General features: G+C 38.8%; 2 protein-coding genes across 7 annotated transcripts in view; one reads left to right on the forward strand and one right to left on the reverse strand.

Annotated features, from left to right (window-relative positions):
- LOC139454129 (serine/threonine-protein phosphatase 6 regulatory ankyrin repeat subunit B-like) lies at window positions 1–12,542 on the reverse strand. Of its 5 annotated transcripts, none has more exons than XM_071235649.1 (2): window positions 12,471–12,542; window positions 1–3,430 (listed from the first exon to the last, which is right to left on the reverse strand). In XM_071235649.1, exon 2 carries the CDS (start codon window positions 3,318–3,320, stop codon window positions 2,205–2,207), a length of 1,116 nt encoding a protein of 371 aa, XP_071091750.1. In that variant the 5' UTR covers window positions 3,321–3,430; window positions 12,471–12,542; the 3' UTR covers window positions 1–2,204. The 5 variants fall into 5 exon arrangements, with proteins under 5 accessions (XP_071091750.1, XP_071091754.1, XP_071091753.1 ...); XM_071235653.1 differs by lacking the exon at window positions 12,471–12,542 and adding an exon at window positions 8,389–8,446; XM_071235652.1 differs by lacking the exon at window positions 12,471–12,542 and adding an exon at window positions 8,117–8,144.
- The window catches only part of LOC139454131 (charged multivesicular body protein 1a-like), a 24,986-nt gene continuing 7,195 nt past the window's right edge, over window positions 4,587–22,377 (forward strand). Inside the window, exons 1-5 of one of the 2 annotated variants that reach the window (XM_071235655.1) lie at window positions 4,587–4,640; window positions 16,563–16,582; window positions 19,711–19,788; window positions 20,815–20,961; window positions 21,782–21,850. In XM_071235655.1, the coding sequence (XP_071091756.1) occupies window positions 16,565–16,582; window positions 19,711–19,788; window positions 20,815–20,961; window positions 21,782–21,850 (312 nt within the window). In that variant the 5' untranslated portion in view covers window positions 4,587–4,640; window positions 16,563–16,564. Of the gene's footprint in view, window positions 4,641–13,548; window positions 13,687–16,562; window positions 16,583–19,710; window positions 19,789–20,814; window positions 20,962–21,781; window positions 21,851–22,377 lie in introns of those variants that run through there. The other variant, XM_071235654.1, reaches the window with a different exon arrangement.

Here is a 22,377-nt window from a genome sequence, read left to right on the forward strand (position 1 = left end):
ACAAGCATCTCCAGTCTCACGTTATACCGTGTTTCCTCCAAAAGGAGGCTGCGGCGTTCTATACCAATATACGCGTTAGCCGTACACTCATATCCACCATAAGGCTGCAACAACAAAACATGTCTCTCGCGTACATTTGTCTCAAAAGAGAGCAGGGCCCCGTTCCACAAAGCGATCTTAGGGCTAAGTTGATTGTAACTCACTAAGTATGCGATCTTAAATCTTTGTTACGATCGGCCGCCCGTTCCACAAAGCAATCTTAACTAAGAGAGTTGTAAGTTAAGATCAAAATGCTAAGTTGCTATGGACCAACTTAGGATTGCTAAAATCGATCTTAAATATTGTACCATAACAACAAAGATGGCGACCTTTTATTAAGGAAATGCGTCGTCTGCTAAACATGTCCAAGGGATGCCACTCTAAGGGAAACTTTCGTATCTTCATGGCTGAAGATTCCGATCTTTGTTAAGATCGGCTACTTAAGAACTTGTAAAGTTACAATCACCCTAAGATCGCTTTGTGGAACGGTTGTAAACTTTAGCTAAGACAGTTTTAGAATCGACGTAAGTCTCTAAGATTGATTGTAGTTATGATCGCTTCGTGGAACGGGGCCCAGGGCGGTAAGGCAACTTTTACAACTTTCTTACTGAAAAAAAATGATGTGGGATGAAAATTGTTACATTTTCCCTACCAAGAATACCAACAAACACAACTGGGAATACAGTGAACCCAGCTCTTTAATACAATGTCAGTTGTCAAGCATTTAATTTTATGGATATCTGTGTGCTTCACTTGCAATAAAATGACTGATGCGCACGAACGAGAAACATTTTCATTTCTTCAGCCTAATGCACAGTACAATCATGCACGACCATACGAGAGAATACGGTAAATTAAAGCATTCACACCCCACGTTATGAGTATCGATAAATCATGCACAGCCGATAAAACACTCATAGAACAGATTATATTGCACAACAACCAGAGCAAAAGCTCCATATTCCCTGACTACTGAACACACATCATGTAAGCTAAACGATTTTTCACCTTCTTAGAAGATAATATTAAAATTTTACTGCGTACCTCATTGCTCATTTCGTTATTTTTATGCAGTAGCCATATGGCATTCGGTGCCGCCAAGACTTACTTGTCTTGCATTCATCACACAATGTATATGGGATGCCACATTCCTGTCGCGTTGCAAAGATGGCTAACCGTCGCACTGGTTGGTGGTATATATTTCGTACAAGGAACTTGCCAATGTCCAGTTATACCATACTATACTGCTCCACATTTGATAGGGATAATTTATCTTAACATCTGACTGTCCTATCAAAAGTTGAGTAGTATATAGTATAGTAATTAGTGAAAACGGGTTGGGAGAAAACTTTCGGATCTATGTCAATGCCATCTAAATCCAAGGCTAAAAGTTCCAAGTGGCATCTAGGGAAGGAATGTATTTTGACAAGGTTATTGACTAGCTTTGCATCGGAGGGTAATAGCTGACGTATGTTCCATCCTCGACTATCAAGTGTGACATATCTCCTGGAACCATCCGCCATCATAACTTCGACTTGAGCCCTATTCGTATGGCATGAGTCTAAAATTATCCGATCAAACAGATTATTCTCATGGGAGAGAATAATTTTGTCCTTAGTAAAAGATAGGAGAGATTGAATAATTCCGTCAATTTGGAAATGGTCGACGCTATGGTTGTGAATGAGTCTAGGGTATATTTATGACAACAGATTGAAGACATATCACACTGGAGGGTTCAGGACGTATCTGCTCGTGTATTAGATAATTTATAAGGGCAACACCTGCGAGTGACGTCATTATGACGTTTCGATATGCTTGTGTTATAACATAACACGGAGCTGGTCGATACCTATGGATTTTCAACACCACCACGCCTGCCACATGGTGAAATACACAATTATACAACATACAATGCCGGGCAAACGAAAGCATACACCCATGTTTGATGGTGGATAAAAATTAAACAATGAAATGGTGAAATGAAATTATTCGATGGGGATGTATTTGATACGGGTATCATAGTTGTGTTTAGGACCTTAACTTATCAGTGTTTCGGCGACTGTTTTCAGCCCAGTAACGTTTTGATGACGTTTGTAATGTTTAGGTCAAATCCAATTTCCAAGTGTATGTTTTATGTTGCCCGGCAGCTAAATAATTCTCATCATTCATAAAATCCCTGAAATAAAGTCCGACATGGCTAGAAAGTTTTTCAGACACTCTGGAAGTGGCAGCTGATATATGCTGTCCAGAATCGATGTGTCGTCTGCTCCCAAGTTCAAGGAATGTCGAATAGAAGCTCGACTCAGCTCACTGAGACTTTTGGGCGTTCGCGCGTGTTCACGTAACCAGTTTAGCAGGTCATAGCGCCCGCTGCTGATGTCAGTGTTGGGTTCAACCAGTCTCATGAAGGTTCTCGAGAATGAGGGGATTCTCCGCGAACACATATCTACCTCTTCCTGGTTCACCTGGTACCCCGCCATTACCATGAGCCGGCTGACAAAGGGTTCACATCGGGTGAACGCCTCGACCAGGAGGCTACGGGAATACTTGTTCCGCTTCTCGAACATACAACCACTGTAAATAAGCAACGCGGCGATAAAACTATTGTCAGTGGAGATTGACGCAGACAGCGGTGTCCATTGCCCGTCGCTTTGGCTAAGTCTACATCGGGAGTCGACAAACATCTTCAATATGTTGTCGAGATTAGTGTAAGTATTCTTTTGAGCAATTTTGTAATAGAATATAGACGTAAGGAACGGTGTTGACCCTTTCTTTGTGACGGCGTTGACGTCAGCATTACGTTGTAGCAACATCTTCACAATCCTTTCGTTTCCTGTCCTTGCAGCTTCGTGTAATGGCGTCCACCAGGCACCATTCTTACTATCAACCTCTGCCCCGAACTTACACAGCATTGCAGCGATAGTCTCGATATCCATACGAACAGCTCGGTGAAGTGGCGTGTTGCCTGCAATGTCTGCAGCGTTAACGTCACAACCCATCGTTATCAGACAAGACGCCACATTCTCCCGCCTGTAATTACAAGCTATCAGTAGAGGTGTCTGCTGCTTGGCGTCTGCAGTGTTGAGATCCCAGTTCTCATCAATGAGGAGATACAAGACATCCAAATAATCTCTCTCGGCCGCCCAGTGCACAGCCGTCCTGCCTGCATCGTCCCTCAGGTTACGATGACAACCAGACGACAACAATCCCCGAACCTTGTCCCGCTTGCCCCATTTCACTGCCTCGAACAGCAGGTAGTCATCATTAACAAACACGGGCATGGTGAAGGGGAGGCAATTCTTGGTCGGGAAATTGTAGGTGAAGGTCAGTAAATCCAAGTCTGTATCGGCAATGACGTCATCGACTCAGCAGGTCAAGAAGGATTTGTCATCTGAAACAGATAGTATGGGTTTACGAATAGAAGGAACACTAACAACAAATGTGTTTTTTAACGTTCATGTAGTATCAAGTGAATGATCGCAGACTGTACATAGTAAAAAATACAGTATCTATTTCAGAAACTATGTACTAACTGCATGTCTCGCATTAGAAATGTAACTAAACAATCAAATATACAAACTGAAACAAGATTTACTTTTTACAAAAAGTTAAAGGTTGTCAATGAATTCGGACACCAGTGTCGAAAAATAAAACATGCCTCGGATTATTTAAATTGTTTATTTATCTATTCTTTAAATCGATCTATTGAAGTTGAATCCACAATATAATCTGTGCAAATAGTGATAATAACCTCAATAACACGGTCACATAAAACGATTGTCAATTGTATAGTCGGGTTCAGCATGATCGCCAGGCTGAACGTGTACGTAACAAATATACCCAGCTCTTTATAACCTCTAGTTTGATTTAATTAAGTTTGTGGTATAAATCACGAATATTTCGAATCACTGAAACCGTATTAATCCCCCGAGGGGTTATAACGATGTAATGCATGTTAATATCGAACGTCAGCAATAGCGAACTGCATCTGGTTTGGTTATATCCGAAATTCGATATCAACATGTATCATAACGTTTATAAAGCATCGACGAGGAGGACACGCGCAATGAAATATAGTTCTAACAGGACATGTTTTATCTTTTTACATGTGTATCTAAATGATGGGTTGTAAAATAATTTCCGATTTGGGTATTGATCAGACTCCGAGAACACATTTTGTTTGTATAAAAAAACCCGAAACATTTAAACAGACACGCACAATATTGAATAACCTACGTAGCGCATTATACCTGCAGGTATATATTACACAGAGGCCAATGCCAGCAATAACAATTGTCTAAGTATTTCCAATTTAAACATAAACAGAATATGACGGCAAAACGACGGAGTTCGTTGAACGTCATAGCACAACTGTAACAGTAGGCCCACCAACAAGAACAAAATGTCTAACACACCTACATAACGTTAAACTTACCTAACTGAGCAAACACAAACAGCAAAGGTCAGCCCCACAACTTTCAAGCTATTTCCCAGATTACAAACGTAAACTCTCAGGGGCATGGCAACATTCTCCAGTCCCAGCCAACCCACCACCAGGCCAACGAGAAACTCGGCACTAAACCGCCCTTCAGGTATACAAGGTACGTGTATATAGGTTTATATACACCGCGCCAGCGGGCGCTAATCGTGGTAACGGTATCTTATCTCAGGCTTATAGACAGGCGAGGGAGTTAGGTGCCCATAATTGCTCTCGACACGCGAAATTCCTGCCAGTACTTATCAAATCAAGCGTCGCCCGAAACATGTTAACCCGTGATAAAGATCATTTGATGAACAGGTTAAGGTTGAAACTGACCACCTTGTTACCTAGACGAGACAGAAATGATAAAAATAAAAATAATAATAATAATAATATTAATAATAATAATAAAAAATGAAAATAAACAACAGTTTCTGTTTAATGTAAGTGTATATGTAACGTACATGCTGCTCTATTGAACTGTTTTTTTCGAGACGTACTGGAAACAACAAGAGACCTGACAATAACATAATAAAAAAAATGACCGTTCTAAACACATACATCGTGTTAAATCATCAAGCATGGCCACCTTCCTACAGACGTATTAACCCAGGAAAACACACAAACTGCATCTGTACTTTAGCAATAACCTTGGTCAGATTCATCGTCAACACCTATACCTACGTGCCAAGGGTATAACCACACACCTCACCATTAGAAACACAACAAATGCACGGTACCTACCTCCATAAAACAACATACATGCAATGGATAATTTAGTCACAGAATCACTTATAGCCTCCTGGATTTCGGTGTAATTCTAACAGTTACACGACTCCGAGAAGATATGGCGCTTGGTGAATTACGCATTCTCTGGCATTGGTCCCTTCTGCTTTATTTCGCTTCTCTCATGGTTTCTCTTTCATGCGTCTAAATTTAGCGCATCATATCTTTTGGAAGGAAGCTTGGTCTGCCGAACACCTTAGGCCTGCCGGCTCCACACACTGCCATGATTACGAAACCAACCGCCTTGTCATGGTACATCTATTCTTTTCTGGCTGAATTGTTTACAACACTGTGTCGCAGAGTTCTGAGATGCTTGTTTACTTTAAGAACGTGGATTCCCTCGCGTTGCATGGCAGCGACGTACAATGTCCTTCACCTTCATATTTGAAGTTTATTTCGATAACCTTTTGCACAGTTGTGAAGATTATCAAATGAAGATCTGCATGTGTTGAGCATTGATTCAGAGGTCGCGACCAGGCACAGACTTGTGTCGCGACGTTTGCGTGCAACGTCACTGAGCAGTGTGGTTGTAGTGAACTGTTGAATTCAATTGAAACACTTATGTTTAGATTTAACGTGAAATCCTGCTCGTTACAGTAACACAGCTGCGCAGCTGCCCAATCATTCACAGTCACTTTAACCACAGACAGAAGAGCCAGTAAGTCTTGGAATTCTATATGAGCTGATTCAAGATGTAACTGACCTGTGTGTGTGTGCGTGCGTGCGTGCGTGTGTGTGTGTGTGGCATATTCCAGTGTAACCATAAGTCTCCATATATATAAATATATTACATACAACCCGTGGTCTTACTCTTATGATACCACAAACAGTATTGGGCCTGTAATTCTGGAATACTTAATGACCTGATTCATCATGCAACTGACCTTTGTATATATATGTGGCATATAGTTGTGCAATCATCTCCAGTCTCGTATATACTAGTATCCCTTACATACAACCAGTGAGTGACCCTTAATCTTTAGATACCACTGCTATTGCATGACGCTAGTGCGCCAACTGTGCTAGACGATAAGGTTTTCGCTTGATGATTTTACTGTTAACTTCAAATTTGTTTATTATTATAAATTATGTACATCTTTATGCATATTTGTACATTTATAGACATAACAGTAGCTGCATTACATACGTTGACCCTTACTAACTGTTGGGTATGCACTCTCGTCATTAATTTTTCGGCATTCAACTTGGTCTTGTTCTTAGAAGATGGTACACAGACATGTGTTCTCTTATCAAACAAACTGTCACAAACGGTCAATAATGATCACATTTGGTTGTAGGTCTTTTGACGATTTGGCACAGTGACTACGACCACTACAATACCGACAGTTACTACCGCGTGTATTTCTACTGTCACTGTTACTGCTACTATTGCTGCGGAGTTGCTCCTACTGAGGGTGCTACTACTTTTATCATCTCTACGATTGCAGCTACTTGTATTGATGTCACCTTTTTAAATATATATAACCAATCATAGCGACCAGCTATGGCATACACATATACGTTCTCACAAAAGACAAATAAACATACTCTCTTCTTCTTTAAATCATTTTGTTATTAAGGTTGAAGTGGACGCGAAATCGACATGCAACACTATAATAAATATTCGACCTTCCTATTTTAATAACGTCGGGAAACCATATTAAGTATATGGATTAATACAGATAATGATGTTGCATGGTAACATGAACGACGCTATTGGTCTAACTAGCAGTTTTACTCGGATAAGTCAGATAACATAGATCAATGGTGAAGACCAATCATAATAATAGCAAATCATTTAAGATATTTCGATATTATATATCTACTTCATGCAGAGGCAACATACAAGAATATAAGATCCGATTTAAACGAGATAGTACCAAAGTCGTCAATTATTCTACACGTGTAATCAAGATGACAATTGCATACACCTTCCTACGCATCCTACTGTGACTGTAGACCAGGTCGTGCTTCCTCGCCAAGTCGATCACATGTACATATTTACACATCGATAAACGTGGTGATATAGACATTTCATATATGATACGTACATTCACACTCGCCAATAGTGATTAACACTCGCAAGTTTTGTTTTGTTTGTACTTGCCTGCTAATCAATGCATAATGTATAAAGCTAAAATATCCCACATTGATTACATCATGACAGACAGAGCAGAATGAAAACTGTACACATGTCAATATTGTCCTCAAGGATATAAATTGAGTACCATATTTTCTTGTTTGTTTCTGTGTTTGTTTGTTGTTTAACGCTGCACTCCAGATATAGTCCAGCTGTATGCTGTGGTATGTAAATAATCGAGTCTGGGCCAGACAATACAGTGATTGGCATTATCGATCTACACAATTGGTATACAATGATATGCATCTACCAAGTCATCATGCCTGACCACTCGATCCCTTTAGTCGCCTCTTATGACAAGCATGGGATGCTGAAGGCCTATTCTAACCCGGATCTTCACGGGTACACTCGTACATATATATATGCACATACTAACACGTATACACACATATTTAGCAGGTGCAATACATCTCGTAGACAATAAAATACAACCTTGCGATCACTCACACAGTTAAAGTATGATGAAATTATCTTCCTTATAAATTATGATGTCATTAAAACACATAGAACCATGGTATAGTCTCGCTAAATTATCACCCTCATCGATTATCTAGTGTAGAAATACCCATTCTATTGTGATAAATATTTGTAAACATGATTTATGATAATAGATTTGAGATTAAAAACCCTAGATAATCGAGGATGAATTATCACAGAATCACCGTTTTTACCTGATACAAAACTGCCTCTCAGTTGTGGAACACTTCATCCTATGAACGTGCAATCTACATCACAGACGAACAAAGATATAATCCGGACGAAAGCGTTGAAATTAACATCCTTGTCATCTCAATTCTTTGTTGTCAGAGTGACACCACTCACGAGTAGACCGGATCGGTTTCACATCCCAGTAAACCAAGAGCACGGCGTTAACCCTAAACCTCCGCTATTTAACACGATCCAGGTGTCAACGTTGCATACCGTCGACTAAATGACGACCTACCAAATATCTCAACCCTGCAATGGGCGTTTGGACAGACAAAGACTATGCCGCTTTCACAAATAAACCGCATAATAACTATTTTTCTCGCACAATATCTGCACAGATGGCGGATCCGGGGTCCATACACCCATATGCAAATTTACCTTCAATTAAATCGTTAGCAGCGATGACGCATCCATGTTGGGTTCTCACAAGCTTGACGGTCCTGACGTATCGGAAACATGGGCTGGAATAACACGCCCTCGCTATACCCCTGCCTTTTAACATTCTCGTCACGATTAATCCGGAGTGATTGTTGTCTAATGCTAATCCCTACAGATCAAAGGGTAGCAACTTTGCCCCTTTATTGTCCAAAACGGGACGGGGCGTGATTCTGATAATTCGTGATTGTTATAAAAACAGTTAACATTAATTTACCATTTTACCATGAATTCAACATATGTAGTTAATAATTTCTATTACGTTTCCGTAAAAAACAATTTTGTTACATAATCTGTATTTTACTTCAACTATGTTTAAATTGCTACGTCAAAACAGTTCATATGGCAATAAATCTGAAAAATTGTTTTCTTTACAAATATTGCTTCCTGTCGTATAGTATGATTGTCATGTCATAGCAACCAAATCATATAATTCAAAAGATTAATTCTTCGTTTAACGGTTGTCAACATGTATTACATAACTGGTAAATATCAATAACCCTATATTACTGTTAATTTCGCCAACTGTTACATCTTACAGAACACAATTCATCCCAAGAACAAAATAATCTTAATCCGCCAATGATTTGAATACCTGAAAATTGGCACTATCGACAACCCGGGTGGTAAATGTAATTACCGATTGTTAATTAATCAATTAATTAATTCACATTGTGAGGACTTTCTCTTTTATAAGAGTTGGCTAAAGTCATAGCAGGTTTGCCAGGACAGAAGCAGTGACCCATTCCATAGAGATTATTGTACGAGAATGTGTCTTACTGATTTGCCCAAACGAGTGTTTCTTGTATTTCCCGAGAGGCGAACTTGGACGCGACGTTAAACCCAATTTCACCCCAGGTGAATTGGGGTTTAACATTGCGTTCAAGATTGTTGAACTTACATAGCGACGCGCATGCACGTGTGCATGCGTGCGTGCGTGCGTGCGTCTTCTTGTACTAGTCCGGACTAATGCCGATGTTATAGTTCTAGCCCACTGAGATACCATGCCGTAGTTTTAACGTGGATACCCAACTCAGTCGCAGTATACTGACTCCGAGCCGACCAGTCCTTGTTTTAGCCCTTATTTCCTGAGAGAGAGAGAGAGAGAGAGAGAGAGAGAGAGAGAGAGAGAGAGAGAGAGAGAGCGGTAATATATGATTCTTTACATGAATTTTGTATAATCAATTATACACATGCGTGTGTCAGGACTTCTTTATTCCCAATTATTTCTTAATTATTTTGAGCTCCCCTTTAGAAAAAGTGAACAGATCACGACCGCCCTCTCAAAAAACAACAACAGAATATGCTATCAAAGGCGGCGTTAAACCTGACCCTTCCTATGTAAAAGTTGAAAACAAACAAACGCGTCATTGTACATATAAAGTTTTAAACTGTACAAAAGATCGTAATGACATCTGCTAACTAATCTATGTGTAACTATGGTTACCTTTACTCCATGGCAACCAATCAGTCATTAACACATTTCGTCTAAGAAGGTAAATTTATCATCTGTGACAATGGGATAAGTGGCTCAGGAAACAACAAACAGGGCTTTATGTTTGACGCCCAGAACATGGATACATGTGTCAGTGACCGTTACCATTGGTTACTCAGGAAACCAATTTGCGAGATGTCCGACATTCATAATGGTAATGCGTAAGGAAACGGTAATTGAAACAAAGTACTTGGCATGCGCTTCCTTGCAAACGTGAAGGGAAACCATAGTCTACGAATGAAGTCTTTAATAAGTATTTAGAAGTTGGGAAAAGTTGCCATCCATAAAAAAGTGACATGTATTCGTATAGTCTACGAAGAACGACAACATATGCGGTAGTGTTTTGCTTGGTTATGATATTGAAATAGCGTCATGTCACCAACAATCTATCAGAAAGCGGACTTCAAAATTTTAAAAACTGTACAAAAGAATGTCTGATAGATGGCTTCCTTTGTGCTATGAGGAAAGTCTCTTCAATTTCAAATATTTATTCCATTAAAGCGAGAGAGATAGACGATGATATTGACTTAAATCAGTCGTACAGCCTGTAGCTGTCTTTCGGGATATCCCGTGTTAATCGTTTCGAGGTTGTATGATCTTAGAGAGAGAGAGAGAGAGAGAGAGAGAGAGAGAGAGAGAGAGAGAGAGAGAGAGGAGAGAGAGAGAGAGAGAGAGAGAGAGAGAGAGAGAGAGAGAGAGAGAGAGAGAGAGAGAGAGAGAGAGAGAGAGAGAGAGTATTATTTAGTTATGGGGCTTTCATTAGATATATTATATGAATACATTAATGTATTTTAGATTATATGGCAATAACGATGCGATAAGTATGACTGACTGAAGATTCACACATCATCTTCCAACACAAATACCATGTTCATTTCAGTGATAATAATACGAAGAATTTTATTATTTACCTACCTCAGAATACCGAGCACGTGTCCTATATGACACACATCACAAGAAACTAGATTTGGTCACGAGGGTATTAATCAAGTCATGAGTTAACATAATCACTGCGACTGAGTAGAACTACCGATTTGCAGTTATTATTTCCAGACATTTATTTCTCGTTTAAAGCTATTTCACATACACCGTGTGTCTCGTTACAATATCAATAAATTATAACAAATAAATATTATACATAAAAGCTACAATAAACACATTTGAAAATCATCAACATTTCCCAATTTCAATCGCAAGCAGATTTTGATATGCCCCCCACCTATGCGTCAGAACGAAATATACAAGCTACGGATCCGGCACGTGCAGCTCATTTACCTAAGTGTAATGCTGACTGACGGCTATTGACCCGACAGTGTGACATTAAGTGCGTGTATAATCAGACAATAAAGCTTGAGCTGGAGCAATCCGTGCTAATATGGCTTGGAGTTGATGTGACAGTCGACTAACAGAAAATGTCAGCTTGACTTCTTCGAAAATGACCTGCATAAATTGTCAATGATTCAATAAAGTCATTATACAAAACGCGACGTTGATCAACCCCCCTGTATTGTGCTATGATAAAAAATAACATCTCGTTACAAAATACATTTTTGTAAAGAAAAAATATGAACTGTCACTCTCAGATCACGTCTTTGGAGTAATGCTATGCCGGTAGATTCCCTAAAAACATAAATGATGAGGACTGGAGTGGTGGAGTAGCCTCCCCTCTTGTATCGATATTATTGCCAAAAGCGGCGTCAAACTCCACACACTCACTCAGAGGAGGCCTGTCAATTGAGGAGCCATATGCATAGCTATTACGCTGTGCCTCAAAGAAAAATTAACAGGCATTTTAATTACTTTGTATCAGATCGTTTTGTTATTATTATCATTATGATTATTGTGTTGTTGTTGTTATTATTATTATTCTTGTTGTTGATGTTGTAGTTGTGACGCGTGTTAGTTCAGACAGTTATGAAGACTTAATAAAAGTGCATTGGTGTCAACAGTTTTTGTCATGGCTCTTGTGTGGACTGACGTAGGTTAGTGCGACCGCAGACAGACCCCACCCAACATATCTCAGAAATGTAGCGAGATATTAACAAGGCGTGACATTTCTCGTGGTCAGAAGTCGAGTCTTTGTGACAGATGCGCACGAATACATGTAGACGTATTAAAACAACATAATCAGCATGTCATCAAAATCTAAAAATAAATCATGTAAACATTACGTCATAGTGCACCGCGAGGCGGTTGAAACAATGGAACATGCACAGAACGATATTGATGGTATCAAAGACATGTCAAAACTGGAAATTGATTAGCAGATCCACGTCATAATTTATAATTTATTGTTAGATATTCTCGAGTTGTGACAATTTTGTTGACACTACAACAGCGATATTTGACAAGGAAGAAAGTCAATAACAAGCTATAATTAGTCATACCGTTTTCGACGTTCCGTGACCGTGGCGGCGGAAATGGACAGTGGTTGACATGTCTGACCATTGTCCAGTTACATGTCCCACAACAGAGATCATCAACAATGCAACTGTCGCTGGTCAAAGGGCAATGGTGAATGTCGGAAGACGGCGACTTTCGTCGTCAGCTGATGCTTTGTTGCTAGCCGAGGGACCGTTTCAAACACATGTGTAGTATTTAGTATTTGCTCGCCTTCTTTTTCAGATTCCCTAGACCAAATGAAAATGCCTGAATTGCGCTACATTTATTTCACTATCTCAATTCTTGGTTCATTCCCTCGCCATTATCAAAATAACGGGTACTCTTTTATGAATAAAACGGTATATTATGTATGGAAAATATTATTTTTTGGGTTGTTGTTTTATTCGTCCATACAACAATGTAGACTATTCTTCACTAATATGTGCCCATTTTTCTCATAAAGTTACATCCTGACATTTCTTTGAAAATAGTTGAATGGTTTATTGCTTGGCCGATCGAGACAAAAAATCATTATATCGCAGACAGGTAATTCAAACTTACTATGTCTGTCAATTGTCCCGGAAAACATTCCTTCTCTGTCTCGAATCACTTAAATTCTATATGATATATATAATATGCCGTTTATTATTGCCATGAAAAAAAGGGTAAATATGACTGAATGTACAATTCTAAATGAACCATTCAACAAAACACTTACTGTTTATATCAACTGATTGTTTAAATTGGTTAAATCGGGGGTCTTTGTAAGCTAAGTTAAAAGGAGCGGCAAATAGGCCGACATTAAAGACAATAAATTACTCAACATGTTTTGAAATGCCCCCCACGAGGAGCCTTGCAAGGGACAAAGAAATCCTTGTTAAGAAACTAAACCTCTCTGTTTGCGGTTACTGTGACATATGAGTGCATGTGATATTTAAACGCAGGAATGATAAGAAAGAACCAGGGAAAAAATATGTTTAAGATAGAACACGTGTTAAAATGAAAACAAAGCCGCGTGCATTTGTTTATCCAGGGGAGGTAACTCTAAAGAACGATCAAATCTACTTCCGTGTTTTTGACGTCATAACCTGTGATAGTTACTCACGAAGTTATAAGTGTTACCAGTATTTAATTGGATTTCTGTGTCGTGCTCTCCCTTTTATACTTGTTTATTGATTTACATATCGCACAGGAAAGACAAAAACACCAAAAAAATGGATGGTAAGTTTGTCTAACGACTACAAAAAGTTGATCATGTCGGTTTTGGGGTGTCAACTGTCATTCTTTCACTATTTTAGTTTTGAGTATTTCACAATCTGTAAGTACATGATATGTACCGTCCTCTTAGTTTCTTAATAATTTGGGACGTTGACGCGTATTGAACACATTCTTATGTAGTTTATCAGTTAATTGTAACCGTCTGGTCTACACATGTTCCACTTTGCATACTATGTATGTTTGTAAACACTTGAAGTAATCACATGATACATATAACGGATACAGGTAGACATGATGATCAAAGACATGATGGTTTTGTGAGTTGGGGCCTATGCTCCATGATCTGCTGCTGATTTCTACTCAAGGTTAAAGATTGTAAACAGTGCCGTGTGTAAACATATATCCATCCTTAGGAGGGTAGACTGGAGTATTTTGGTCCCCAAACCAGAACAAACGTTTTTACATTTATGGAAGCTGTCGAATAAAAATCTCCTTTTGGTGAAACTGAGACATGTCTGTATATCATTAGCTGCTGGATTCATATATCCTAGATAGTGTTATAAATTTTGGCGCACTGCCTGATCTCTGGTTATTCTGTGTATTAAAATAATGTGATGACATCAAATTAGTGTTTTTAGAGAGACAGTCAGGCAATTATTTCTTGAGGGCCAATAATGTGAAGAACTACAGACAAACGGAAAAGGTTATCGTGTTCAGTTTATGTAGGAATTGAGGCAACATATCCTTGAGGGTAAATATGAAATGAATAGTTTGAAATATTTGGTACACATGCATTATACCGTCTAAAATTGGACATCAACATGGAAAAAGTACTTGAAAATAGAAGTTCATGAAAACATAGCCTATAAAGACCTATGGTATTATAATTTGTATTGTACAGTGAAGACTTGTTAAGATGGAACCCTAACCTACCGGAGGTTACTGCTGGGAAGGCATGTACAAAGTGACTATAATCCCTTCCCATGATTCACTAATCAGCAGATTTATTATATACTTCAGTGTGAAAGACTGAGTTTTCTGAAGTTGAGAAAAGTCATCTTTTCATTGCAGTGAACATAACACTTGATATTTCACTGCAGTGAACATAACACTTTGACGGAACTATTGTCATACAAGAGTTACCTCCCCTCAAATTGTCTCCCTTTATCGTAAGTGTCTTACCCGTACACAAACAGTTGACGTCCTTTTTACGTTAGTTCCACATTGACAAAGCAAAATAATGACAGATCTACCATCATCACAATCATGATACACCAATATTTTCATCATTTATCATCCCATTCAAAGTCATAACTCATTCCACAACCATTTTGTTTATGTTTTCTTTACAAGATGCTTATAAATGAAATAAGATAGAAGACAAGCAGATCCGTACCATCATTAAATACATCATGAATAAATATACATTATCTCAAGCTATCAGCCTCCCGGCCTTCATCAGGCATCCCCTTATGGTTTAGTTCTCTATGGGAATGAACACAGATGAAGGAAGATACATGATGAATGTCAGACTTACATCTTGTCCTTGAAAACATATAATTTTGATAGAAACAACTAACTCCATTTAAATTTGCTAGGAGCCCCAGTGAGATGGGATATTCTGAGCATGAGGAAAATCTTGACTTGACTTCATTTAGGGCTTATGCATTACAGTAAGGGCTGGGTGGAAGGGAAAATAATATGGTTCAGGGACTGTGAGACAGGCTACATGGATGTTAACGTATTGGGTATTGACATGTGGAAAATGTTGGATTTAGCAAATGTTCATTGCACAGTACATTTTGATTTTATGTTTCAGTAAATAAACGTCAAATGATAATGTATAAATATGACATTTTGAAGATACATTCAGATCTCAATTGGTTTATTCAAAATCTGGATCTGTAACTTCCGATAAACGTTTCATAAACATTTTGAAAACATTATCATAAACTTTACCTTCAGTTGTCATGGTTATGGAGAGTTGGTAAGGATTACTTTTGCTGTTATTGAACATTAGTAATAATCAAGAATGATCAGTTACAAATCAAATTATATACATCTGGAATAAATATTGCCAGTGTAAATGTTTTCCGTCCAGAGAAATTGAGCACATGCAAGTGCAACAAAGTTTCAGTGATTCAAAAAATGCAAGTTTCATTTTTAAGGTCCAGATGATTACATTTATGTATCAGGGTTAGGTTAGGGAACATTTACAAGTAGAAATTTATACTGGACCTAAACACTTAGAGAAATGGGGAACAAAATCCCCGGTCATGGAAAAAGTCTCGTAAAAACTGTTCCATGTAATAATTCTACCCAGGAAAATAGTACAAAGGAACATCTTCACTACAGGAACAGATTCCCTTAAGCCTGTATGAATATTCTCACCTGACATGATGTTGGTGAAGAGGTACTGTTGAGTTCTGCCCAAGATTTCTGCTCAGCCTCTGCTGTCCTGCTAAATACCATGAACTACAGACTCATCCTTTGTACTACAGGGTTTAGTCCCTGGTTACCTAAGTCCACGTCCGCAGCATGTGTGACTGAGACAAGGATTACCCAACAGGCAACACCCCACAAATTTGGACTACACTAATTGCCATGTCGGTCTTAGGCAGTGGTTAGTTGGACATTGGACATATTGTCTGCAGGCAGTCAACCGGGCGTAATTGTCCATCAACTGACCGCCGTGACCTGCTGACCCACTGAAGCTTTGGAGACAGTTGAGGATCCGAGATGTTTAATCATGTTAATTGGAGGAAGTGGGGTCATTTTTATTTGGGTTTAATTTTCAACTATGGTTATAGCTTAGGGTAAAGTAGTAGTATTCATTGTTAATTTAATATTTTGTAAAATTGTCAACTTTTATTTTTCAGATATGATGTTTCAGTTGAAGGTGAGTTTTTTTTAATTATAGCTATAAACAATAAAAAAAACATATTCATACTGAATCCCCTAGAGGGGGATGCACATTATACTTTGGGTGCGCACTAAACTCAAGAAATCAAGAAAACCCATGCTTGCTTTAACAGGCAACTATGCTTGTCGTAAGAGGCGACTAACGGGATCGGGTGGTCAGCATTGCTGACTTGGTTGTTGCATGTCATCGTATCCTAATTGCCTGGATCGATGCTCATGATATCAATCGCTGGATTGTCTGGTCCAGACTTGATTATTTACAGACCACAGCATACAGCTGGAATATATCTGGAGTGCAGCGTTAAACAACAAACAAACACACAAACAAACAAGAAAATATGGTACTCAATTTATATCCTTGAGGACAATATTGACATGTGTACAGTTCTCATTCTGCTCTGTCTGTGTTGATTTAATCAATATGGGATATTTTAGCTTTATACATTATGCATTGATTAGCAGGCAAGCACTTGTTTGGTTCACGACCATATGTCACAAGCTTGTCATCAGCGTGGGTGAACAGCTGGTGAAATTGCAGACTTAATCTTTACCTCTCCCAAATATTTGTCTGTTATTCCCCTGGGCTAAACTGATACCCCTAAGTCAAAATACCATGACATATCTGCAAGATACCACATACACACATTACACATAAATTCATGAATATATATTACGGCAGTGTTTAAAATACCCGCCTGCCCAACAGTCCAAGACAGTCAATTTTGCTGACAGATGGTCAGTTTTGTATCGTTGCACGCCTGATGGTCGGGATGTTATTGTGTTTCCTAAATTACCTAAGCATTCTAGTTTTAATTCAGTATAAGAGGTGAATCAACTGTCAACATTCAACACACTATTCAGTCAATTCTGCATACCGTATTCGACGTAATAAGCGCCCAGGGCGCTCTCAAAATTAGAAATAGGGGGCTCTTTCTTAGAATATTATTTTGGTAGAAATAAAAGAGAGTTAAAATGTTAAATTTCGTGGTTTATGCTGACAGCCTGAAATGTTTATATACGACAGATATATTTTTCCAGAATTTAATTGCCCACAATTAAGGGTGCATATAACACACACGTGCGTATTATATAGGAACAAAAAAATCTTGTGAACATTGATCAATCGGAAGGGGTGCGAATTGGGATTGTTCACTAGCCAATATATTAGCAAATATCGCCGTAGGCGCTTATTGGAGCGGGGCGCTTATTGCGTCGAATACGGTATGTTGATATCATGTTTCTGTCCTCATTTTCTATTTGCCAAATGCTCGAAATGATCCAATCAGAACGCACATAGGTATTGTTTTAGGGTTGTATTGTTTATAACACTAACAGTGCATGTACTAAGTATTTTATAGAAATATGATGCCTTCTGTGTGTATAGAGCTGTGTGTATTTTGATAAAATGGGGACATCCTAGCAATCGGCATGTGTTCTATATAGGTAGGTTATCGGCTGTCTTTCCTGGGCCCACTTGCACAAAGCGATCTTAGCGCTAAGATTATCATAACTCCCATACTTGAACAAAGGCTTACAATAGTCGTAGCGCTAAGATCGCTTTGTGCAAGTGGGCCCTGTTCCGTAATGAAGGATCTGAATTTTCAGATATGGATGAATCAGACATGGAATTTGATGAATATTTCAATAACTTAAAGTTACCAAGTTTACAATCCACCAGTTTATTAGTTTCTGAGATCTGACATTAAACAGTCCTCTTTTTATTTTCACCCTTTTCTTACTTGTGTTTGTTTGTCTTGAAAATATTGAAATGGCAACATTTTACCTGTTCTGGTCACTTTGTAAAGTTGTCAGTCCGGTTGTTTGACTGAAATTTTTGAGAATTTTATACACTGGTTTAGGTAAATAAAAGCTAACCTTCTTCCCAAGTGTTTCATCAAATGTCGTTGTTAGTTCAAGATAAAAATCAAAGAGGACTTTGAACTTCCCAACTACCTGTATTGACCAATACAGGTACTGAAACAGACTGTGTCTGTGTGTTGAGCAGGTGGTTGCAAATGGTGGAGCATTTCCGTTTTATAGAGGGAGGATGTATTTTTGTGTGACCTTATCTGTGGTGCTGCAATTTGCTGTGCAGAGTTGCGGTCCTTAAAAATGCCAGAAACCTCTTCCATTTCTAGGTTTGTCAACACCATACCCATGCTAGTGGGTTTCACCAAAGTAGTAAACGTCTGAGACCTGCATCACTTCAGGCTTTTGTCTTGCATCCAGCTTTTAGTGATGCAACTGAAATACTGTTCAAAATGGAGTTAACCTAATTCACTCACTCACCCTGTCTTTTTAAATCATGATTAATTCACCCTATATTCACACTGGTAACAATCTTCCTGGGAAGGTGAGAGTCAGTATACTGTGTGGGGTATTCATGTTAAACTGCGGCATGGTATCTCAGTGAGCTATCACTATAAATTGGGATCTGTCCTAGGGCTGGGACGAGTCCAGATTTACTACCCGGGTACCCATCCCCCTATTACCCGACCCTACCCGGATACCCGCTGTAGGTCTCAAGAGGAAGGTACAAACTGTCCAGTTGAGAAAAGTTTGACCGTAGCCCTGGCAAAATGTGTTAAGATACACAAATAAAACAATCTGGTGCAACACTGAATTTGACTGAAGTTTTATTTTTATTCAAACATATAAAAGTCAGAAGGAATGGGCATAGTAGTCAGAAAGAACTGTGAACATTAGTGATTTGTAGTTTAAACATAGAGTTCTAGATAATTTTTGTCTTTAAACAATAAATCACGTGACTAACCACGGGTCCGGGTAGTCATGTGGGTACCCGGGTCCTAATCAATACCCACCCGACCCGAGTACCCGAGTACCCGAGTTACCCGTCCCAGCCCTAATCTGTCCAGACTAGTACAAGCAGCCACACACACACACACACACAAACGTGCATGCACAATACTATATAAGTGTAATAATCTTGGATGAGACGTTAAACTAAATTTCACCTCCACTCACCTTATTTGCATTCTTTCAGCATTACGCAGCAAGTTGTGAAAAAGCTGAACTTTTTTCCATAGTAATGTTGAGTGAATATGCTGTTACAATCACTATGGTAACATGATTTCTGTGTTTCAGTTTACTACCAAGCAACTCGAGAGGTTGGCTAAGAAGGCTGAGAAAGATCAGAAAATCCAACAGAATAAAGTCAAAAAGGTAAATATCAATATTGGCAGTTTGTTTAAATTGTTATTAAAGTTGGTGAAATAATGTATTAGCTGTGAGGACTTTCCAGACACAATGAGATTTATTGACCCAGACAGCCCATAGAAACATTGATTTACCCGAAACTTAATAATAATAAGTGGTGTATGCTTGAAAATAATACAAATCTGAAATCTTAATTTCAAGGTTGTTGTGATAACTATTGATCCAGATTTCTATATGATTACATGATTAGTGGTGTATCTTCCTTGCCTAGCATTACGCCACATTTTTCGTGAAGATCCGGGGTAGACTAGGTCTTCAGCAACCCATGTTTGCCTTAAAAGGCAACTGCGCTTGTCGTAAGAGGTGACTAACAGGAACTTGTGGTCAGGCTCGCTGACTTGGTTGATGCATGTCATCGATCCCAATTGGGTGGATAGATGCTCATGATGTCAATCACTGGATTGTCTGGTCCAGACTCGATTATGTTACAGAGCGCTGTCATATAGCTGGAATATTGCTGAGTGCAGCTTTAAACCACAAACACGCAAACAAACTACATTTTTCAAATTTGAGATTGAGAAAATAGAGATACTTCACTCATTTTATAAAGTGAAGAAGATGCTGGGTTCTAGTCCTATTTAACAACATGTTTCTACCAATCATATTGCAGTTCACACTTCTCTTCATTTAACAATTGGCCACAGGGTGCTGTTTTCAATTTTCTAAATATGTCTTTTTGAATATTAGGCTGTTCTTGGCAATGAGTTGATAAGAAGATTCAAGTAATATATTCACTGTACTGACTGCACTGGGTGATGGGATAATTGACCCACACCCAAGATAAATGAATATTAATAGGTGGTTAGAATAGGGAACCTGGCAGACAATGTGGGTTGTTGCTCATGCTATCAACCTCTGGTTTACCTGTGCCAGATTTAATCATTTCTAGGTAAAATGTATATAGCTGAAATATAGCTGCCTGAGGTGTAAACACATTCCCTCCCTAACTCACTGTCGTGTCATGTCGTCTAGGCCCTGCAGCAGAAGAATGTAGAGGGCGCTAAGATCTATGCAGAGAACGCCATCAGGAAGAAGAACGAGGGACTCAACTATCTGCGCTTTGCTGCCCGTGTCGATGCTGTGGCAGCCCGGGTGCAGACGGCTCTCACAATGAAAGAGGTCGGGAAGTGTTTCATGTGGATAAAAACGTTACTCTGATACATTACCTCTCCGAATCAAGATCTGATGAAACCACCCAATCTTAAGGAAGGACGCATGGGTTCTTGAGCCAGTTCGGTAGCCAGTTTTCTAAAATACTGTGTTGTCAATCTATTGATTTGATTTTTAAAAAAGAAGACCTACAGAGAAAACAAATATTCTTTTGATTGTCCTCGCTTTAGGGTATTTGATGCTCCAATATGACAGTGAATATAATAACCACAACAATATTATAGAGTGACTTTTATCGTTTACATTTGGAGCAAGCCGATTTATTTCTTTTTCAAGATACAGAAGTCCAACATTCAGATCTGAATTCTTCACCAATTCATACTGATTGGCTAATTAGAAAGTTCAGTGGACGCAACCTACTGTGAAAGTGTCCTCATATCTTGCAGAGAGGTGTCGTATCGGAGTAACAAATAAGAGTTTAGTGAGACTTTGTATCACATGACCTTTGTCCTTTTCCTTGGCTTTAGATCAGCCTAAAACATGTCATTATGTCTCCTCAATATACATTTTAAGTTGCAAATTTAACTACAAAGTGTGAGACATCCTTTACCTCCTTACTTGATGTACCAGATGCAGTATTAAAGACTTACTAAATACCTCTCTCTGATTATTATAATTCATTGGGAAAATTATGATGTGGAAATAAATAATATTGCGTTATGTTTCGCTGTTCTCTGATTATAGATAACTTTTTTCCAGTGTGCTTTAGTACCATGATGGATAATAATGTTTCTTTTTGTGATCCTGTGTGTGTGGTTGTGTTCGTCAGGTGACTAAGAACATTGCGGGTGTGTCCAAGGCCCTGGACAAAGCCATGCAGTCAATGGACCTGTCCAAGGTGAGTCACACCAGCAGGTAGCAGACGGCACTGAAATTCATTGTGCAGAGCTAGTTGCATCCTTTAAGCTTGTCAGAAACCTATGATTGCATGTTTGAATGCCAGATTGGCCCTGATTTTGTTTCGCTGTTTGTCAGTACCATGTCTGTGGGTTTCCAAAAAGTGGTCAAAAGTCTAAGACTTGCTTAACTTCGTGACGTCCTCTCACTACACACTGACATGCTGTGATGTAGCCGAATACTGTTCAAAGCAGTGTAACGCCAAACTTGCAATAGGTATAACTTGATATTGTTCTACTTCTAAGAATCTTGCAATTCCATTGGTTAATCCATACCATGTAATGAAACAAATACATTTCAATGTAGACCCCAAATTCATGTGACTGACACTGACCTCGAATTTTGACTTGTCACATGATCAGTATTGACTCAACTGCTAGAAAACAAGATGGCGTCTGGTTCACGTTTCACGGTTCGAATCTCAGTTACTGTAATAAAACTGAAGACCGTTTAGAAGCTCCATAAACT

Source organism: Haliotis cracherodii, unplaced genomic scaffold (assembly GCF_022045235.1).
Source record: "Haliotis cracherodii isolate W230 unplaced genomic scaffold, xgHalCrac1.p SCAF_10, whole genome shotgun sequence".
In the NCBI taxonomy this organism is placed as follows: Eukaryota; Metazoa; Mollusca; class Gastropoda; order Lepetellida; family Haliotidae; genus Haliotis; species Haliotis cracherodii.

What these genes read in the sequence shown, in the direction of transcription:
- LOC139454129 (XM_071235649.1), bottom strand. Translation starts at nt 3,320, where the DNA reads ATGCCCGTGTTTGTTAATGATGACTACCTGCTGTTCGAGGCAGTGAAA.